A 22,281-nucleotide genomic window follows, 5' to 3' on the forward strand; every position below is an offset into this window, starting at 1 on the left:
TATTACATGTTAATACACCACTTAACACAGCACTTTCTTAGTAAACACAAAATGCACTCAATGAAAAGTGTTTTATAGTAAAAGAGCTGTCCTGTGAGGATGTCTTGCTCACTTCCACTGCAGCTGATTGGGGACATGGGGAGACAGCACAGATGTACACGCCTGAGGCTAGTTTGAGTAGAATGCTCTTTCTTCTTATGCTTTTCTCTCAGACTAGTAAACGAAGCATTATCGTGTCTAATTAAGGCCATCACAAACCCCCTGGCCCATGTCGTCTTCAGGCTGGAACTTTGGGTCTAGGTATAAGAAGAGCTGTCTGGTAAAGGGCTGGCCTTGCGGATAGCCCCTATCCCTCATCATTTGTCTACACAGCAATGAACAGAACAAAAAAAGTGAAATAATGTTTGCCATAATAAAATTAGCACACAACAGCGTGTATTGTAAATGCAAATGTATATCACATGCCTGCCAATGAATTTACAAATCGTGACATCTGCTGGTCATGAGGAAAATGACAAGGGGATGTGCCGGTAGCAAGCTAGCAGGATAAACGCAACCATGGAGCCAAGTTATTAGCATCTTATTCCTCCGTAAAGGGTTACATTAAAGGTAACAATTGTCCAAACTTTAGGTAGACGTTATCACCATGTCAAAGCAAGCTATACAAACCCTAAAATTAAAACATGTAACAATATATTGTTTAGTCGAAAAGTGCACTGCGGAATTGCCAGGCCCAAAATGCATCCTCGTAGTTTCCTGATAATACGATCCCGCCCGAGAAATCGACCGCTACTTAGAAAGTGTTAGCATCTCGAATAGCAAAAATAAATAAAAAAGGTTCGTGTTAGGTTATCTAGTCACATGTAACATAAACTTCATACGTATGTACATGTATTTATGTGCCATAGATTCATGAGCTAAAGTCATTTACCTTTAACACATAGTAGACTGTAAACAGGTGTGTGGACTTTGTAGTGTAGCCTACTAGGCTGCCTAGTAGCAGTCGCACTAGAGCGTAATCATTGATGCGATAGAATGGCTCAACATGTTAAAGACTCTTCATGACTCCAAAGCAGCTGGGCTTTTATCTGTCGTCCCCTTTGGCTGCAGGGCTCTAACATCACAGCGAATATATCAGTGATAATTCACCACCATCCATGCATGTTATAGGACAGGACGCATAGCTGGGCTCTGGCATTAATGCATATACAAAAAAACTGTCAGCAAATATGAGAGTAAAGATAATAGACTTTCACAAATGTAATATCCATTATGCAGTGTAAGCAGGGCTTACATACATGCCTTGCACAGCATCTAGGGTGTCATCCCAGATGTGGTCTGTATGAACACCTTCTGTTGTCCTATGTCCTCAGGCGTAAGCTGGGGGATGATGGGTCGTGGCCGGGGGTCAAGGAGGAGAGCGGCCAGGCGGCCACCAGCCTCAGAGGTCGAAGCCCTGGACCCAGAGCTGCTGCTTGAGGTTAGAAAGCTCTTTGGTAAGTTGAAGACCTACACCAAACCAGCCAACATAGAGTGGCGTCTCCCTGACCCCAGTGATGCTCTGAGACACACGGCCCAGGAGCATGGGTGCCTACAAGCGCTGAAGGTCTCCCTGAACTCGGTTAAAAACCAGCTCAGTGACAAAGACCTGGAGGTGTGGCACCAGCACACAAACTCCACCAACCGAGCCGGGAAGGTCATCGCCACGGTGCGGGCAGCCGCCAACGCTGAGATCTGCACGCAGGCATGGTGTAAGTTCTACGAGATCTTGGGCACTTTCAGTATCCTGCCAGACGATGCGCTCCAAAGTGGGGAGCTCAACACGGTGCACCTGTGTGAAGCGCCAGGGGCCTTCATCGCTGCGCTCAACCACTACCTCAAGACCAGCCAGCACACCCGTTACTGTGACTGGAGCTGGGCGGCCAACACGCTCAACCCCTATCACGAGGCCAACGGAGGGAGCACAACCATCGCAGACGACCGGCTCCTCGCCAACACGCTGCCCTGGTGGTTCTTCGGCTCGGACGACACCGGCGACATCATGAGCCAGAAGCACCTGCTGGAGCTGCGAGGGTTCGTGGGCAACATGCGCCGCGTGGACGTGGTGACGGCGGACGGCAGCTTCGACTGCCAGGGCAACCCTGACGAGCAGGAGGCCCTGGTGGCGTCCCTGCACCTGTGTGAGGCGTCTGCCGCTCTGCTGCTGCTGAGCCCCGGAGGCTCCCTGGTCCTCAAGATGTTCACCCTGTACGAACACTCGTCCCTCTGCCTGCTCTACCTGCTCAACTGCTGCTTCGGCTGCGTCAACGTCTTCAAGCCCGCCACCAGCAAGTCGGGCAACTCCGAGGTGTACGTGGTGTGTCTGCGCTACGAGGGCAAGGAGGCCTCGAGGCCCCTCCTCTCCAAGTTGATTCGTCACTACGGGCCGGACCTGGCGTCCCGGGAGGCTCTGTTCCCCGATTGGCTGATCCCGCCTTCCTTCCTGGCACAGCATGAGCAGGTGTGCAGCTACTTCCACGGGCTGCAGGTGGACACCATCACAGAGAACCTGCGTCTGTTTGGAGCGCTGAGCGCCGAGCACAGGCTGAAGCTGGAACATCTCAGGGGCCTCACCGCTCAGGAGTACCTCCAACGCTTCCAGGTACGATCCCTGACTAATAGTCCTGACCCCGACAAACCCTGCCTCCCTCAGAATAACACCCTAACTAGCCCCTCCCCTATGAACTGATGTATTAGTACAAAAAACTTGCGTGAATTGAATTTGTATTGAATAAGTTAGATTTTGGTGTTGTAGGGGTTCAATAAAAGAGATTTGACACGCATTTTTGTCCCACGTGTAAACACTTCTATGTGTGTAAGCTAGTGTGTCAACTTGACTGATTGACATCTTTGCCCCAGGTGAGCCCGTTGGCGCGGGGCCGATGGCTGTCTCGCAGCACGGTGGCCCCTGCCTGCTGCAGTGTGACGGGGGGGAGGCCCCTGGGCCAGCGCCAGCAGATTGGTTCCTTCAATGAGCGACGGGAGCTGCAGGCCTTGGGCTGGAGGCAGCGTGTGGAGCGAGGCCGCTATGCTGCCTGGGTGCAGGAGCACCTCCCTGAGGGCGCTGGGTCCGGGGGAGCCCTAAGTGGGCCCCTGGCAGACGGCAGCATGGACTCCTGGTATGTGTTAGTGGGTCCCGCTCTCCCTGTCGTCAGGAACTCTCCCTTCTGTGACGGACTTCTGTTGGGCCATCTGAACGATGCTCTGGAGCAGGTGATTCAGCACGCTGGAGGGGAGGGCGGAGCGGCCTGGGGTCATATCCCCCCCTGTGGCTCCTGCGCTCACACTGCGCCCTTGTCCATTCTAACACAAGTGTCAGAACTCTGTGACGTCATCTCCCACGATGTGGAGGGGGCGGTGGCAAGGAGACGAGTTCTGGTCCTGGGCAGTGCCTCAGTGTGGGGGGGCTATGCTGAGCAGCTGGGGGGGCTGGAGGTGAGCTTCTCGGCCGAGCCCAGCCTCCCCACAGCGGCGTGTGCCACCCTGCACGATGGGGAGGCGGGGTACCAGAGGGAGCTGCTAGGCTGCGTGCTGCTCTCTCTACAGAGCATGCTGCCTGGTGATGCTTTCCTGCTCCCCCTCCTCTCCGCTTTCACTCGCGTCACTGCGGCAACCGTGCTCTGTTTGCACCTGGTGTTCTGCACTGTCACGTTCAGGTGCCCCGCCCCCTGTGGTGCGGCGGGGGCTGTGCTGGTGTGTGGAGGGTTCTGCCCCACGGCTGCCAGCAGGCTCCTCCCCTACCTCAGAGACCTCTGTGAACAGATGAGCCAGCTGGCCAGCGGAGAGATGGGGGACAGGAGGCAGGTCCTGCAGTTCGCCCCCATGGAAGAGCTTCTCAGAGGAGGACTGACTGACTTCCTGTGGACCATGAACTCTGCCATCGCCCAGCAACAACTGCACCGACTCATGCAGACCTAGAAGGACTCTGGGGAGGGCAGGGGACCAGAGGGGGAAGGTCAAGGTCCGGGTAGTCAAGGGGCTTAGGGTGCCTGGGTCTGGGAGGGTCTCGGCATGAAAGCGTGTGTGGTTGTGGGTCTTTGTGCTGTGGCCATCTAATCTAAGAAATGCTTTGAGATTAAAACTGCTGGAAAGCCTTCTTGCCTTAACTTGTTCGGTAGCGGGACATCGCATCCCCAAGAGGCAGCAGTAAGGACACGTGCGTTCACTCATCAGCCCTCTGAGCTGCACCTGCCGCTAGCTGGAACATCTGTGATCACGCTGTTGGTGTCCAGTAGATACCAGTCTACCCAACTACATTGGAGTGTTCATTTACATAGAAGGACTTTTTGTATTTGCTTTGCTTTTCTACAAATGGTCTCACCTTTCAGTTTTCAGTTTGACATACTTTAATACTGAATGGGATGTTTTCTTTTTGTATGGATTGGATTTCAATAAAGAATGTGTCAGAGTGTCCTGGAGCTTCAGTGTGCGCTGGTGAGCATGCTTCTGTCTGCTGAACACATAGTTAGTGTTTTCAGCTGTGTGGAAGCGTGTTGACAGCTAAGGGAGGTCTACATTAGCTGGAGCTGTCAGAGAAAAGCACTGGCATCTTTATGCAAAGCCTCCTGTTCCTAACAACAGTTTTCATCTTTTCTCAGGTGTACCAATGCCTGTTAGCCAAGCCCCGGGGGTCCCTTTAATGAACACAAGCAGCTTAGGGATACCGTAGGACAGCTGTTTTTTCTCACTCTTTACTGAACCAGTCAGAGCAGACATGTATTGAACCAGTCAGAGCAGAGATGTATTGAACCAGTCAGAGCAGAGATGTATTGAACCAGTCAGAGCAGAGCTATACTGAACCAGTCAGAACGGAACCTCAGTCCCAGCCCCTGTTTGTCCATCTGCACAATGATCATCAGAAAAACAACTGTTGTGGACTAGACTTAGTGTGTGCATGTGTGAGAGTTTGTTTTATGTTAATGTATGTGTGTGATGGAAAGGATGGCAAGAGCATGGGGAAATATTGTGGGAGAAAGACGGGGGAGATGCATGAGTGCATGTTTCTGGTAAATCATGTCAACTGAAATTGTTCCCTATGCGCTGATTTAGACACGTGTGTGTGTGTGTGTGTGTGCGCGAACATTAGTGAGGTGGTGTACTGGATATTTGTCTTTTCTGGTCTAGGCAAGGGAACAACTCCTACTATTAGAGTATTTGTATTTAACCTTTTGAGAGGCAGGCTAGATAGGGATCCTGTCATGTAGAAAGTATTGAATTTTCTGTCTTCCTTTTTCCTGAACTTCATTCATCACCTCTTCTTTTCTACACCTGGACAGTGATTGTTCTTCCATCTTTATCTGTCTCTTCCTCCCCCACTCTTCCTCCCCCACTCTTCCTCCCCTACTCTTCCTCCCCTCCTCCCCCACTCTTCCTCCCCTCCTCCCCCACTCTTCCCTTACTTTTCCTTGTCTCCTCCCCCACTCACCCACCACAAACCAATCTTAGCTGATTTCCATATCTGTTGAGCACAGAGCCAGGCTGAGCAGGATCTAATGAATCACTTTAATGGAACCATTGAATGATTCTAGAGTAGAATGCCTGCAGATAGAGCAGCTTTCATAGTTAACCAGATCCACCCTCCATCTGGGAGAAAGGAGAGAGGGAGAGAGAGATTAACGTTGAAGAGGGATAGAGTTGCCAAGTGGATTTATGTAATAACTGACCCCCTAGCGCATCCCACGGCACCATTCACACACCAACACCTACTAATGAAGGACAGAGCAGCTGTCTGGATGAAAGGAATGCCAAGGAAGAAGTATTGTGTCTTAGATGAGAATGTGTGCATGAGTATGACTGTACAGTATGTGAGCATGCGTGTGTGCCTGCTTGTGTACGTGTGGGAGATTTTGTATGGAAGTGTGGTCAAACACCTGCTCTCCTTGAATTGTGCCAAGGGTGTGTGTGTTTCTGTGCATGTGTATGCCTGTGTGCTTTGTTCCTCATTGATCAGAGCCTGGGTGGGAGTTGAAGAGAGCATGTGATTGACTGCAGGGTCTTCAGAGTCATAAAAGCAGCCCTCCCTCCACACGGAGCAGCTCAGGGCTGGTGTCAGTGACTGTCCTGTCAGTGTCAGGGTAATGTCCTCTTGAGTTTCCATACTTCTGATGTTATAGATCAGTATTCAGACAGAGACACCCACACTCAGGCATAACTCACTAAGTCAATACTGATGTATTTACTGTACGCACTGAAGCCTGATATAAGGTCATTACCCAGACATTGCCGGGGCTCAATACATCAGTTGGAGACACACACATACAAACTGTACACACACACACACACACCCACATCTATAGTGAACAACTTGTGTGTCAGAGATTGTATTGATAAAAAGAGAGAAAGTGAAGAAAGAGAGAGGGGAAATAGAGAAAGGGGGAAAGATGAAGTGTGGTTAAACCATGGAGGCTGCAGACAGATAAAGCTGATTGGGGGAAGAGGACCAGGTGATTGGGTTGTGTGTAGTGTACTGTAAATGTAATCCTTCTTCAGTTCAATTTCTTCCTGCATCACAGCAATGTCCAGTTCACATCTGTCATACACGCACAGACACGCTCACACACACATTTCGTATTATCACAGTCTTGGAATGTTCTTGTGCACTCTGATCCAATTCTGGATGGACAGGATGACCAATCAGACCAGGATCCCCTGCTCTAAGTGGAGTTACATCCCAGAGAACGTTTTAGAGAAAATCTGAGATTGATGACAACCATGGTCAGCAGAGTAAAGTGGGTCTGTGTGTGAGGGTGGGCTACCTGACAATCTTTGTCAATAACAACAAATTAGCCCCCGACACTCCACTAGCTTTGAATATTATTCTTTGCTGTTAAAAAGAAAAGCCTAATTCAAATGTGTTGTTTAAGGAATTTATGTAAATTCTTGTGACAGAGCTTTGTGTTTGAGACAGGGTTAGGGTTAGGGCTGCATCTCACTATTTACATGCTGTACTCTGAGAAGGTCTGCATCCCAATGTCCTGATGATTCAGAAAGAAAGCAAGAAAACTGATTACATTTCAATTTCTTCGCTAATCTTTGCTGACGTGATGAGTTATGTGGGTGTCCATGTGTTTAAGCGTGTCTTGATTAGTGTGTGTGAGAGAGTTTGTCCACTAAAATGTGTGTGTGCGTGTGGCTGCCTGCCTGCTGGTGCACATAACAGCTGGTTTCTTCTGGTATTCTTCTAACAAATTCTGAAGAGAATTGAGATATCCACACATTTATGGGTCCACTAGAACAGAACGTGCTGCTGGACAGACAGTAAGACAGGTCAGCTGGACAGACAGTAAGACAGGTCTGCTGGACAGACAGTTAGACAGGTCTGCCGTCAGTCAGGCCGTCAGGCCTACAAGACACTCCTCCTGAAGTCCTGCTCTCGTACTTGGCCTCCATAAGCCATAACTGGCTAACTAGTGATGGCTAACTAGCTAACTAAATGATGTCCAGTGGTCCTTGTTTATGCTTTTAGCGCTAATCATAAAGTCTTCATTTATTAGCTCTCATTAGCTCGTTTCTTAGAGCCTTTTAATGACCTCACTCCTCTCGTTACCCTCCTCTACATGACATTGAGCTCTAACCCTCCTGCACGCACAGCAGTGAGAAATCGTTCAAACTGCTGCAGTACAGCCTATTTATAGTGCAGGGATTTTCTGTGCCAAAAAGGCCAATTGGACATGAGCATGAGATCCCCTTTGATGTAGGCTGAGTTGAGCAGTGTCATCAGGGCAAGCTATCTCCTATCTGCCACAATTGCAAGATACTTCTTCACCACTCCTACAAGACTCCACTCCACCACCCTACAAGACTTTCAACCACGCTACAAGACTTCTCTTCACCACCCTAAAAGACTGTCAACCACACCCACAAGACTCCACTCCACCAACTTTCAAAACTCAACTCCTCTACACCAACCCTGCAAGACAAAATCAAACCTTGCTCTGTAGCAGTTATTAGATAGACCAAACAGGTTAACTGCGTAATAAAAGGCTGGTGGATTTCTAGAGAAGACAAGTCACAAGTAGACAGGTCTGTCTAGTTGAAACTCCTCTGACAACCTCCCACCAGGGACAGACAGCCCAAACCACCATTCAGGATGGTGGAAATAACATAGATTGTTTTGGACTTGTGGCTGATTTCAGATGTGTTGGCCCTATCCACTACTGTGACCCCCCTATTCAAAAAACACTCAATATTCTAAACAGAAGTGCCTGTGAATACCCTTGCAGCATTGGAACTTTTTTGTACTCAGGCTAAAGGCCAGGATAAAGTATTGAAAAGTTGTCAGCCTGGAATTAAATCTTGGGTGAGTGTATTTCAGAATAAGCTTTGTCAGGAACATTAGAATTCAGAGTACGCCCCTCTCCTCCTCTGCCAGCTCCTGAGAAACTGAAGCGTCGCCAGGCTGCTCCAGAGTCTGTCTGCTGACCCAGTGGACTCCTCCTCTGAGTCTCTGTGGCTCGGAGGCCTCCGGTTGGCCAGAGTTGAAGTCTCAGCAACCAGGACCATGGACAGCGCTTTGAGGATCTGAGCGAGAGCATCAGAGGGAGAGTAACTCATTTAAAGTCCCCTCTCCCATTTCTTACTGACACTGGCATTTGCAGCCCCGCCCCTGCCCCCACCGCCTGATTCCAGGATAGAAAGCCCCCTCCTCATTATCCTGTGTGGTAATGGAGGTGAGAGAGAGGTGACTGCAGCTCGGTCACACAGGGGTCATTCAGGGGTCAGAGGTCACAGTATCTCTCATCACCAGGATATAAAAGCGAGCCCTCTTCAAAGTTTTACACCCGAGAATTCGTAGTCTCATCTGACACCGACATGCATCGATGGCCTTCTGCCCTCTCTCTCTCTCTCTTCTGTTTTCCTCTCTCTCCCCCTATTGTTTCTCTTCTCCCTTCCCCCTTCTCTATTTGTCTCTTGCTCTTTCTTTCTCTCCATTTGTTTCTCCCCTGACTCCCTCCCTGTCTCTCTCTTTCTAGCCCTCCTCTCTCCCTCTTACCCTTCATCCCTCTCTCTAACTGTCCCTCTTGCTCCTTGTCCTTGCCTTAAGGGCAGGCCCATATTGAATTGATCCAATTGAATGCTGCCCCCCCCCCACCACCACCACCACCACCAAGGCTATCTCATCCTGGTTGCATGATGGGGCCAGGGGGCTTATTTAAGTGCCCTAACCCTCCAATCTGACATTGGGGTAACTTGTTGGAGGCATGCACTCACAACCACCAAGAAACCCTCCCATCTTCACCCACATGTGTGTGTAGAGGCGTGTGTATTGATGTGAATGTGAGGGGGTGCTTGCTGTGCTTCAGTGGCTATGCTTATGGAGGCTTCATCCACCATGTGATCCATCACTGCCCTGCCAGTCTGGGAGCAAACCCCACTGCAGAAGAAAGTCAGGATTAAGTGTGCACTCTGTGTGTGTATGTGTGTGTGTTCGTGTAGGAGGAACACTAAATCCAGATGTTAATATCACAAGACAATGATTGTTTTTTGCGCCTGAGTCTGTCTTTGCAACAATGAGCAGAACAGAGTATGCATCACAGGCCATGGTGGTGATCATTGGTGATTCTAGGAGAGGCACCCAGCAGGGCAGGGAGGACATACAGGTGTTCCCTTAAACACTGTGACGGCCGCACCACATCCCCATAAACCCTTGATTTGACGCATTCTGCCTAAGACTCCTCGAGCTTAACTGTTTGGTCCACCACAGACACCCTGCTCCCCCAAACCTAAGGAAGGACACCCATTGAGGCGCACCCATGCAGACTCACCCTCCATGCAGACACACCCTCCATGCAGACTCACCCTCCCTGCAGACACACCCTCCCTGCAGACACACCCTCCCTGTAGACACACCCTCCCTGCAGACACACCCTCCATGCAGACACACCCTCCCTGTAGACACACCCTCCCTGCAGACACACCCTCCATGCAGACACACCCTCCATGCAGGGAGAATGAAAAGCATTGCATCATGAAGAAAAAGTAATGTCATCAGCAAGGGTCCCAGGTGACATCATTATCCAACGGAACACGGGGGGGCAGAGGTGGGGTTGTTTTCTTTTCAGATTCATCGTCAAGGGGACAGCCTAATCACCTCTGAGGGGGGAGGAGGGGGCATTTTACCACTCATAGGGTGTGGGCCTTCTACGGAACTCACCAGACTCTTTACACACTCACCACTACCTGGTCTGCATGTGTTTTCTTTGCAACTATCTCCTCTCTGGTGTGTGTGTTTGTGTGTCTATGTGTGTGTGAACTCCTCTCCTAGTTCAAGTCAAGTTCAAGTCTTTTAGTTGTCAGGTACACAGAACAACACAAGGTTAGACTGGGCACTGAAATTCTTAAGAGAAGACAACGCAAGCACCTGGCATAACATAACATATAAGTACATGGAACATAATTTACATCTATGCTGAGCTTAAGTAAGTGAGACTTCCTAAATATACAGATAGCAATAAATAATCGACTATACTTACCCTAATACTAAAACTACCTAAATTACAGATAATCCTATACATCAGCCTCAGATTCTATGGAGAGTTCTAATGTTCTACTGGCCCTCTTGAGGCCCTGGCCAAGCTCTGTAAACCAGGTCTGGGATTGTGCAGAGTCACTGTCTGGCCCAGAGTGGCAGGGTGGCTATCTGGGCAGATAGATGGCATGCTTCTGCTGATGCCTGTATAGACGACTCATTATGGTGATGAAGCTCTCTGTCACTTTAACTCACACTAACACTATCCTCCCAGTCTGCTGCTGCTGCACTGCGTTACTCAAGAAGGAAGGCAGCAGGAGAGATGTTTAGAGGACTAGGAGAGGAAAGAAGGAAGAAGGAGAGATGTTTAGAGGACTAGGAGAGGAAAGAAGGAAACAGGAGAGATGTTTAGAGGGACTAGGAGAGGAAAGTAAGAGATTATTTAACATAGAGGGAGAGTTTGAGATGAGATTATAAATACACATACGTACGCACGCACAAGCACACACAATGACAAGCTTTAAAGAGCCCTGTGTGAGATAGAACCAAGGGGGTTTTCAATCCATTTCAGAAATTAAATCAGAAACCGTCTGAAAAGCCTGTTAAACACCTGCCCTGCTCCCCTGCCCCACCCCCCTTTCCCCACACATGTACCCTTACATGTTGAAACATTGTATTAATGTACATCATTATGTTAATGTCATCTCCTTTCCAAATCATATTGCAGCAAGTCATATCTAGTATAAGTTGCTTATCATATGGCATTAACCAAATTAAATTCATTTGAGCTTGCGTTGAGAATGGTATCCAAAATAATACCTCAGCAGAGAACCACTACTAAATGGAATGGGTTTTCTATTGACTTGATGACTGCTTGAGTGAAGAGAGTTGATGGGATTGTGTGTGTGTGTGTGTGTGATTTGGGACTAACTACTGCACACCTTAGTCTCTTTCAATATCCACATCGGTTCCTCTTTCACCCCCTTCCTCTCTCCCTCTTTCTATCTCTTTGTATTATTCATTCCGTCTCTTCTTCCCACGCTAACGACAGACAGCTCTTAGAGGAGAAGGGAAATACTTCTATAAATACACTGTCTGTAATTATTATTCATACACTATAGATTCACTATGGGGGTTCCTGCAAATATCTGTCCAACACACTCTCTCTCTCTCTCTCTCCCCCTCTCTCTCTCTCTCTCTCTCTCTCTCTCCCACTCCCCCCACCCTACTTACTGCAGATCTAGTAAAAAATAACTGGCTTGGAAAGACTCCTTTTACATCAGGGAGAGTTGTCCCCACCCCCTTTGCTTCAACACAAACACACATCCCCTCCCTCAGTTCTCAATTTCTTGCTTCCTCTTTTTATTTCGCACTAATCAACCAGAGCAGTTGAGATAAAACAATTTTCTCATGAGCCTGTTTTGCCATTCCATTCTTTCTCACACACAAACACACCATGCACACACACAAACTGACACACAATGCACACACACAGAAATGAATACACAAACCATACACACACACCATACACCCCCCCCCCCAACACACACATCATGCACACACACCTTCAGGCTTGATAAATGTTACTTGAGCCTCAAACATAGTGAGCTGAGATACGGAGAGAGAGAAGGAAATAGAGAGAGAAAGAACAAGAGAACGAGGATGACAGAGAGAGAGAGAGAGAGAGAGAGAGAGAGAGAGAGAGAGAGAGAGAGAGAGAGAGAGAGAGAGAGAGAGAGAGAGAGAGAGAGAGAGAGAGAGAGAGAGAGAGAGAGAGAGAGAGAGAGAGAGAGAGAGAGGGAGATAGGAAAAGGAGGGGGAAGTATGGGGTTCCCCTGCTACCACAAAGCCTACAGCAGGATTAGGGTTCAGCTGAATGGAGGCTTGGTACTGTCAGAGGAGATACCACTGTACATGGCTCTGACAGGGGAAGAGAGATGGAGAGAGGGGAAGGAAGGCATATAGGAAGGGAGGGAGGAGGGAGGAATGGAGAGAAAGGTGGCTTCATCTGACTTAAGGGTATACTTGATACTCATGACCATGATGATCAATAGTGAGAAACAGAATTTCCTAGGGCTCTAGGGACTCTGATAGCTTCTCTCTTTAATGGAACACACACATATTCACAGTAGGTTTGTGTGTTCCTGTCAATCTGACGAACTGTGTCCTGTTTGATGGAACAAACTGTAGTCTTTGATGTTTTGTTATGCTCAGGAAGTAGAATAAGACTAACCGTTTTTACCCCAAAGAGCTGCTGATGTCAACCTGCCTGAAGGAAGGCAGGGTAGCTCTGAGCAAAACCTTTAACATGTTCAGGTAGACTCAGGTTCAATATTCTGCAAAACTCGAATAACATTCTCCTTCGCTAAAATAAATGTTGCACTATGATGCCCTTGTGTTGCAAAAGGTTAACACAGCCAGCAAAAGTTGGATGCAACTACAACACAGTGGATATAGTTTATGCACACCGACTCAAAACTGTTCACACTTGTTTCTAATGACGTTGATGTGGTCCTTCAAAACTGACTCTGATAGACTCAATAAGCCTTCTTACCATTTCCCTTGCCAACGCAACAGTAATGAAGCAAGTCTACAGAGTATCCTTTGAGCGCAACTCAGAAAAGGTCAAAGATCTACGATATCCATATGCAAGTCAGTGTTCACTGTACTCCACTACCGTAGTTTATATAATGTCAATCAGGAGTGCATACAAATACTGCAGAAGTCTATCATTATGCTTCACTTACTAAACCACTTCTATTTATATACGGTGAGAATATTTGAATTGGATTCCATGAAGACATTTCATGGAATTTCATACATGCAGATGCAGCAGGGTTCACCGTTACATGTTCACAACGATGCCTGTGATGGATGTAGTCAGCAGGCCAGGCCCAGCACAAAGACTTGATGCTGAGGCAGAATGAATCTTTCTTTTACTTTCCTTTAGACTATTTTTGAGAGTCTTACTGTAACCCTACTACTTACTAACCCCTTGTTTTTGTTTGTTTTAGGGTTACAGTAGGCCGAGTGTATACAACATACGGACATTCAATACTGTATATCTTGCAGTGCTTTCAGTGCATAGTATATTGACTGTAAGTGGTGATTACAATTTGTATTTCATTTTAAAATACTATAATACATGTCTGTAACTGTATGCCCCGGACATGGAGTTCTCAACGTGGGATGTAGTGTCAAATGAATATATTCTGAGTATACAGAGTATACTCTGTTTACATTTTTAGCTGTGTTTATGATCTGAAAGCTTTGTTACATATTTTTGAGAAAAGATTACATAATGTTTTGGAGAAGAGTCATGGGTTTTGTGAATGTAGTTTAAAGATTTGTTTTTGAAGTTTTTAGAAAATTGGTGAAGGTTTCGAGAAACGTGTTTTAGCAATTTTATATTGCTGCTGCTATGTCACCTAAAGGACAGCAGGAGAACTGCAAGATGAATGGGGGGAGGGTGGGGGCGCTTGGGGGGAGGTGTGTGGAGAGTTTAAAAACCCCAGCTGGGCACGAGCGCCTGGCAGTTTAGAGAGCTTGTGGATCCGACGGGGACAAAGTTAACACAGGATTTGCTTGCACCACGAAAAAAAGCAGAACAATACGGAAGGATGGCTTCTCATCTTCACCTGGCCGAGCTCACCGCCGAGCAGTTCCTCGACATCTGGAAACATTTTGACGCTGACGGTCAGTGCTGGAGGGTCAGAACAGGTGCAGGGCACGGGCAGGAGCAGGAACATTAGGCTCATTAGCGGTAGACTGGGTGCTGGTGTAATAGGGGCAAGAAAGCAAGTATTGCAAAGTCTGAGAAGGTGTATTTGTTTAGTATATTGTGGGCAAGTTTTATAACTGCATCCTTACATTAAAGCTTGCTGTTGGGTACTAGAAAGAGTGATCAGGTGGAAGTATTTAAATGTCGTTTTACATCTGAAGTTTCCTAAACAATAGTAGTTATATGCTTTTTTCAGTGACTGTGGTGTTACTTTAGTTACTTTAGTAAAGTCAGCAATTCTTTCAAAACCCAAAAGACGTGAGTACAAGCGTTTTTGCATGTACGATTGTTTGACGGTCATATGAGTTAACAAACTATTTATCTTATCCATTTGGGTTCCGCCGTGCGTTTTACCGGTGAAACGCAAGAGTCCTAGCATGGGACGCACTTAAGAAGAAGTGCCCCTATCAGAACGGGGGCGCACAAAGACGGATCTCTACATGACTTGCGTTGTTTTATTTTTCTCTGCATAAAGCATTAAAATACACAGGGAGAATTGTAAACTGTGAACTGTAACATGCTATTTAGCAATATCATCCATTGTTGAACGTTTAACTGTGCGTGTATCAGCGCGTGCATGTGTGTAGCTTTAATACAGCGTGTAACGTATATGTGCCTGTCATATATCGACTCCGTACGGCAACCGAATCTGTGTGTTTCCTGAATGAATTGACAGTGTCAACACCGAGCTCTCTGTACACGCGAGCTTGTTGTGTCCGGTTGAGGAGTTGGATGAAACTAGGGGAGCGGGCTTGAAGGGAGGCGGTAGGCGGTCGGTGGGGGGTGGGGTGGGGGGGTGGGGGGGGGGGGGGGTGGGGGTTACGCCCTCCCTGCACCAGAATACGGCTGAGGAACCTGCCACTGGCGCTACGCGCCTCATTGTGCGCCAGAGCACATCTGCGTCTTCCGTCCCCACTGGTGCCGCCTGCTGCATGCACACTACCCCCAGGATAACATAGCGAGTCTTGTCTAACACATTTGCATTTATTACTCATAAAACATGTTAAGTGACAGTTTTTAATAATCATTCATTATCAAAAATAATATCACCCTTCTTCCAAGTGAGTTTTTGAACCAATTCAACAGTGATTTAGCATACACATGACACCATTATCAGAGGCCCAAACTTGCGTACATGGAATACGTGAGCAGCGTCCGTGACACATTGTGGTTTAACAATGTTCCGCTCTAGTGGAGATGTAGCACTCTAAAGCGTCTCAGTGGGCACATCAACGGTCACACCTGAACTGGCGCGAGGATTTTCCGAGTTGTCATCAAATTTAAATTCCCCGGTGGACACAGGCCCCCGAAACCAAATGCAAGTACCAATGAGAAATGCAACGTACCTCCAATTAAGAGTAAAATAATTGGTACCTTCTCCGCCAAAAAGCACCTTATGTCATGGATCTGCATGGGAAGTATCATACACACACACAAATTATCTTTGGTCATCCGTGCAAAAAGGATAACAAAGTTTACGTGTGCGTGTAGGGAAAATGGGTCACCTTCACCCCTCATTCTATGAATACGTGAATGCATTTAAAGCTTTTGAGGGACGTTGCGTGAGGCCAGTGAGGGACTAACCACCATCTGTGCTCACTAGTATAGCGATGTCATCAATAGAAGCTACAGCCTGACATGGTCACAGGATTTGAGGAAGGCAGTGTATCTGATAACTGGAGCCTATGTAGCCAGAGTAATCCGCCGTCAATCTGTGGTTTATAATCTCATAAATGTTGAAAAATTGGACAACAGCTTGCAAAGTGTGTTTGCATTTCAAGAATCCATGATTTATTTAGGGTCAATGATGATTGTACTGCCGTGTGCATTGAATAAGTGTGATTGTATGAAAAGCGATCAGATAAGAATACCTTTTCATAGGGAGTTATGGATTCAAATGTCTACAGCTGGTTCCCATAAATTACCTTAAAATCATCATCTTTAGGAAAAGGTAGCTCACACACCACACGCATACCTCAATCTGGGCTGCTTAGTTTACATACTCAAAGCTTTGCAGTGATTTGCTTACATCTCAAACAGGCAAAGCCCAGATGGTGATTTACCTATCAAATACACCAGGAAAATGAAGCAGCAGAGGGAGGGGAGAGTTAGTAGAGCTGGAAAGAAAACAAGGGAAGGGAGGGTGTGGTAGGAGGAGGGGTGAGGACAATCAGATCAGGAATGGGAAAGACATATCTGCTGTCCAGGGAGCATGCAGCGGTGAGGAGGAGAGGAGAGATGAAGTGGCTAGGAGAAGAGTGGGGGAGGAGGAGGCTGAGAGGAGAAGGCCGAGAGGAAAGCGTGTGGCTAGGTGGAAAGGAGAGAAAAAAGCTTGGAGGAGGAGTGAAGAGGGAGACAGGAAGAGGCTTGGAGGAGAGGAGATGAGGGTTGGATGTTCATGGGCATAAAACACTCCTCAGGCTCAGTCAACATGTTCATACTACTGTAAAAACGAGCTAACACATTCATACAGTAGCAAATCAGACCTATGATGGTGACAATGGTGAGCAGCCCTTCCTCTTGGTCCAGAGTGTTGACCAAACCAAGATGTGTTTCATGTGCCGTTGGGTTGTGGCTTGTGGTATGACATAATCCCTAGTCATGTGACGACCAAGCTGTGTGAACTGAGATGAAGAGAGTCTATAATGCTGCAATCAGCATCAAGCAGACCCCTTGAGGGGATCCAGTCAGATCTATTAATGGGGATCCTCACCAGGGGACTCCCACACTCCCCGACTGATCTACAAGGATAACCATGTCCTGCACAGCACGCGTGCTTGTGGTATTGCATCCCTGACACGCTGTCACTGTTTTAGCCAGATAGACATATCAGGCTTAAACATAGATATCAATCGTAGATATCAAGACAGACAGACAATTCAATGAGACAATTCAGAGATACAATACAGGAAGACGATATAGACACAATTCAACACAGACATGACTGAGTGTGCTGACGATTACACCATACAGAATGTTTTGAATGGCCTGGGTATGAACAGGATTACGTCTCTTTGTTATATCTTCCTGCACTGACCTTTGATGTTCTGACCTCCCACAGGAAATGGCTACATCGAGGGTAAGGAATTGGAGAACTTCTTCCAGGAGCTGGAGGTTGCTAGGAGAGGATGCGACGTGGTGAGTGTTTGACCTGTGAGGGGAGCAGCAGGCGTGGGGACTGTTTGACCTGTGAGGGGAGCAGCAGGCGTGGGGACTGTTTGACCTGTGAGGGGAGCAGCAGGCGTGGGGACTGTTTGACCTGTGAGGGGAGCAGCAGGCGTGGGGACTGTTTGACCTGTGAGGGGAGCAGCAGGCGTGGGGACTGTTTGACCTGTGAGGGGAGCAGCAGGCGTGGGGACTGTTTGACCTGTGAGGGGAGCAGCAGGCGTGGGGACTGTTTGACCTGTGAGGGGAGCAGCAGGCGTGGGGACTGTTTGACCTGTGAGGGGAGCAGCAGGCGTGGGGACTGTTTGACCTGTGAGGGGAGCAGCAGGCGTGGGGACTGTTTGACCTGTGAGGGGAGCAGCAGGCGTGGGGACTGTTTGACCTGTGAGGGGAGCAGCAGGCGTGGGGACTGTTTGACCTGTGAGGGGAGCAGCAGGCGTGGGGACTGTTTGACCTGTGAGGGGAGCAGCAGGCGTGGGGACTGTTTGACCTGTGAGGGGAGCAGCAGGCGTGGGGACTGTTTGACCTGTGAGGGGAGCAGCAGGCGTGGGGACTGTTTGACCTGTGAGGGGAGCAGCAGGCGTGGGGACTGTTTGACCTGTGAGGGGAGCAGCAGGCGTGGGGACTGTTTGACCTGTGAGGGGAGCAGCAGGCGTGGGGACTGTTTGACCTGTGAGGGGAGCAGCAGGCGTGGGGACTGTTTGACCTGTGAGGGGAGCAGCAGGCGTGGGGACTGTTTGACCTGTGAGGGGAGCAGCAGGCGTGGGGACTGTTTGACCTGTGAGGGGAGCAGCAGGCGTGGGGACTGTTTGACCTGTGAGGGGAGCAGCAGGCGTGGGGACTGTTTGACCTGTGAGGGGAGCAGCAGGCGTGGGGACTGTTTGACCTGTGAGGGGAGCAGCAGGCGTGGGGACTGTTTGACCTGTGAGGGGAGCAGCAGGCGTGGGGACTGTTTGACCTGTGAGGGGAGCAGCAGGCGTGGGGACTGTTTGACCTGTTTCAGTTACTGAATATGTTCCCGTGTACATGTCTGTGTGTGCGTATCTATGTTGTGTGACAGGATCCGAAAAATGCTGCATTCAGAGAAAAGATGAAGGACTTCATGTCTAAATTTGACAAGAATGCAGATGGGAGAATTGAGATGTCAGAAGTAAGTCAGAAATCAGATGTTTATTATGAACTTATATCTTACAAGCTATAAAGTGCTGCGGGGAGTCAGATGGCTGAGCGGTTAGGGAATTGGGCTAATACTCAGAAGGTTGCCGGTTCAATGCCTGGCTGCGCAATGACCTTGCCTCGCGGGGAATGTCCCTGTACTTACTGTAAGTCGCTCTGGATAAGAGTGTCTGATAAACGACTAAATGTAAATGTAAATATAATAGCCACTGGTATCATTTTTTACAATTATTTAGTTGTTGATGTGTACAAATGACTCCATCCCTCATCCCTTTCTCTCCTCTCCAGCTTGCTCAGATACTTCCCACAGAGGAGAACTTCCTGCTTTGTTTCCGGCAGTATGTTGGATCCAGCACAGAGTTCATGGCGGTAAGTGTGTGTGTGAATACGTGTGTTGTGTGTGTAGTGTCTATGCCTGGAGAATGTTCTCATTTAAAGAAAATACTAGAGAGAGAGGAGGGGCAAAGTGCAGTGTGTAGGGTTCCCCAGCGTTGGGGGGCACTGAGCTATTCTCAGATTGACATATATTATGAATGGGTTGCAACCTCACTGCAGTAGAATGTGGGTGGGGGGTGAAGCATTTATCTTTGATAATGCTCTGGAGATGGGACCGCTGCTGGATTAAAACACAGATTACATACTTTTTATTTAACTCGATAATAAAAAATCCCTTTCTGAGGGGGGGGGGGGGGGGGGGGGTCTTAGAAGGCACCACAGCACACAGTCACTTAGAATCACAGCTGCAGTGTGTTGTAATCTTTCTCTGGCTCCTCCACAGGCATGGAGGAGGTATGACACAGACCGTAGTGGATACATAGAGGCCAACGAGCTAAAGGTAAACAACACATTTCTAATATCACCCTGTGTTGATACAATTAAGATAGACATTGTATGCACTAAGAATTTACCTTTAACTTCAGGATAAAGAGTAAGAGGTTATGTGACAGGATGTGTCTTCCTCAGGGCTTCCTGTCAGACCTGTTGAAAAAGGCCAACAGACATTACGATGACAAGAAGCTCGATGAGTACACACAGACCATTGTGAGTAGCCAACCTTCTGCAGACAGAGAGGCAGATGGACAGACAGACAATCTTGACCATCTTGTTTCTCTCTGTGCAGCTGAGGATGTTTGATCTTAATGGAGATGGTAAACTGGGCCTCTCTGAGATGGCCAGGTGAGTGTATATGTCTGAGACAGCTCACTTGGTGTGTTTGTGTGTGTGTGTTTCTCAGTCTGAAGAGACTTTACTTTGTTTTGTTTCAGACTGCTGCCTGTCCAGGAAAACTTCTTGCTCAAATTCCAGGTGAGACAGGAGAAGGGAAGTGAAGACAGCACACACACACACACACACACACGTACACAAACACACACTCTCACTTTCTCACACACACACACACACACGCGCACACACTCTCTCTCTCTCATACACACACATTCAAATAAATACCTCACCAATTACTCCCACAAGTTATGAGGTTGGTAAAGAGGAAGAGCAGGGCTAGGGCGTGTTAGGCAATTCCTATATTCCTGTACAGTAGTAGTTATGAGGTTATTAAAGTTATCCCTGCACAGTAGAGGTCATGAGGTTGTTAGAGTTATCCCTGTACAGTAGAGGTTATCAGGTCATTGAGCAGATCCCTACCTATGGTTTTATAAGAAGATTAGATTCTCAGACTGGCATATGGAGAAATACAAGCTTCTTTAGGGTTGGATTGCAGCTGCATGCTCTCTGCACTCTGCCATGTGTGTTTGTGTTTATGTTGGGGGGGTTGGAGGTCTGTTGTGAAAAACAAAAGATGTCCAGATACCCAATCCTCTCTGACATGGAATTAGGGCATCTAGTGAGGATTAGATCAACCTCAATCCCAGTTATCATAATCTACACATAGATTAACATTGGTCCTGGAGAGGGAGGGTCTTCCTGATAGACTCTAGAAATGCTTATCATCTGTGATTTTTGACACTTTGTTCTTCTGTTTCTCTCCCTCCTTTCTTCCTCTCTACTCACTCTTCTCTCTGCCCTCTCCCCTCTCCCTCACTTGTCTTCATTCTCTCTTCTCTCCCTCTCTTCTTTTGCACTCAGGGTATCAAGCTCACAGCCGAGCAGTTTAATACCATCTTTACCTTCTATGACAAGGTGAGTCTGGGACCGTTTGATTGAGCCTGAGAGCGGTTGGGGCCGGTGGGGGGAGTGAGAGGGTGGGGGAGGGTTGTGTTTGCTTGTGTGGGTGAGCGAGATGGTTAGTTTTCATAACAACTTTATGCAAACGCTCACCTGCTCTGGGAGATTCTGCAGGTACACACCTGTGAGTGTTGTTGCTATGGCCACGGCCCCGAGGCAATATCTTACCTGATGTTCTTTTCTTAGGATGGGAACGGCTACATCGATGAACAGGAGCTGGATGCTTTGCTGAAGGACCTGCACGACAAGAAGAAGATGGTGAGCTGCCTCCATACAAGTTCCAGTGATCATGGATTGGAACCCAGCTCTGCAGTATTGTAACGTGTACTAGTACTATATAGTAAACTATGTTTTTAGAATTTCACCATGAAATAGCCTTCTGAACAAAGGCTTTTAAACTTTTTACGAGAAGAGTGAGAGAGAGTTTTTCTTTTTTTGAACTTGTGTGTTCCCTATCAAAGAGCACCGTCATCACACTTGTTTTGAACTTCCGAGCTCTCTGGACCTTGTCTTTCTTTCACTTATCACTGTTGGATTCACTATGGTTGCAATATCACTGAGTGTGTGTGTGTTTGTATGTATGTGTGTGTGTGTGTGTGTGTGTGTGTGTGTGTGTGTATGTACGTGTGTATATACTGTGTGTGTGTAGGAGCTGGACTCCACTGGTCTGGTGGGGTACAAGAAGAGCATCATGGCCCTTTCAGACGGGGGAAAGCTCTACCGCACTGAGCTGGAGATCGTCCTCTGCCGCGAGCCCCTCGTGTGACCTTTAAACTCTGACTTCCGGGCACGCCCCCACTGCTACCATGATGACCCCCGACCCTGTCCCCAGGTGCATGTACAACCCACCCCTGCAGTGTGGGGCTCCCTGGTCATGTTGTTATTATCTGCAGCTTGTTTTGTAACCCTCCATGTTGCTCCTGTCCGACTTAGCCATGGCTAATGGGAATAGGAGAAAGAATAGGTTTGTTTATCTGAATGCGAATGCTAATACATGCCTCTATCCCCATTAATTCTATTCTTTTTGTTTTCCAAATCATTTTGTCACTCTCTGTCTTCTCCCTCTCCTCTCTCTACCTGTCTTCTCACTCTCTCTGTATCTCTTTGATTCTCCTTCTCCTCACTCCCTTCCTCTCTGTTTCTTGCTATTCCTTCTTGCTCCTTGTATTCATTGTTATCTTGTTAACGATTGGTTTTAGGCTTGTACTGTTCTTCAAAAAATATTATAAAGGGAATAAATAAACATTGCTCAGAATCAACTCTGCCTGTTTTCCTCTCTCTCTCTCTCCCCCTTCTCCCAGGGCACTAGTTCTGAAGTTATAAGGCCAAACCTCCATCTCAGAATGGGTCTTCAGTGTTTCTATGATGGCCAACTGTTAAGTTTAAGAGAGCAAGAATAAAGCTATTTAAAAAATGGTTTCTGAGAAGACAGCAGAGATGTTCCAAGCATGTGTATTCTATCTAATGG

At 47.8% G+C, this 22,281-nt stretch overlaps 2 protein-coding genes across 2 annotated transcripts; both read left to right on the forward strand.

Annotated features, from left to right (window-relative positions):
- Window positions 1-304: 304 nt before the first annotated feature.
- On the forward strand, window positions 305-4,452 carry cmtr2 (cap methyltransferase 2). The gene is made up of 3 exons (XM_047041896.1): window positions 305-609; window positions 1,374-2,641; window positions 2,899-4,452. The coding sequence occupies exons 2-3, from the start codon at window positions 1,388-1,390 to the stop codon at window positions 3,955-3,957; spliced, it is 2,313 nt and encodes a 770-aa protein (XP_046897852.1). The 5' UTR covers window positions 305-609; window positions 1,374-1,387; the 3' UTR covers window positions 3,958-4,452.
- A 9,578-nt stretch (window positions 4,453-14,030) lies between these two features.
- LOC124482288 (calretinin-like) lies at window positions 14,031-22,072 on the forward strand. Its single transcript, XM_047042788.1, has 11 exons — window positions 14,031-14,203; window positions 17,350-17,426; window positions 18,514-18,603; window positions 18,918-18,998; window positions 19,408-19,464; window positions 19,593-19,670; window positions 19,750-19,805; window positions 19,895-19,934; window positions 20,715-20,768; window positions 21,000-21,071; window positions 21,463-22,072. Exons 1-11 carry the CDS (start codon window positions 14,128-14,130, stop codon window positions 21,577-21,579), a joined length of 798 nt encoding a protein of 265 aa, XP_046898744.1. The 5' UTR covers window positions 14,031-14,127; the 3' UTR covers window positions 21,580-22,072.
- Window positions 22,073-22,281: the final 209 nt, after the last annotated feature.

This window comes from Hypomesus transpacificus, chromosome 19 (genome assembly GCF_021917145.1).
Source record: "Hypomesus transpacificus isolate Combined female chromosome 19, fHypTra1, whole genome shotgun sequence".
NCBI classification, from domain to species: domain Eukaryota; kingdom Metazoa; phylum Chordata; class Actinopteri; order Osmeriformes; family Osmeridae; genus Hypomesus; species Hypomesus transpacificus.

Coding starts and splice junctions, on each gene's coding strand:
- LOC124482288 (XM_047042788.1), top strand. CDS start 14,128: ATGGCTTCTCATCTTCACCTGGCCGAGCTCACCGCCGAGCAGTTCCTC. Junction 14,204..17,349: donor GAAACATTTTGACGCTGACG/GTCAGTGCTGGA, acceptor GACCTCCCACAG/GAAATGGCTACATCGAGGGT. Junction 19,806..19,894: donor GGCCTCTCTGAGATGGCCAG/GTGAGTGTATAT, acceptor GTTTTGTTTCAG/ACTGCTGCCTGTCCAGGAAA.
- cmtr2 (XM_047041896.1), top strand. CDS start 1,388: ATGATGGGTCGTGGCCGGGGGTCAAGGAGGAGAGCGGCCAGGCGGCCA. Junction 2,642..2,898: donor AGTACCTCCAACGCTTCCAG/GTACGATCCCTG, acceptor TCTTTGCCCCAG/GTGAGCCCGTTGGCGCGGGG.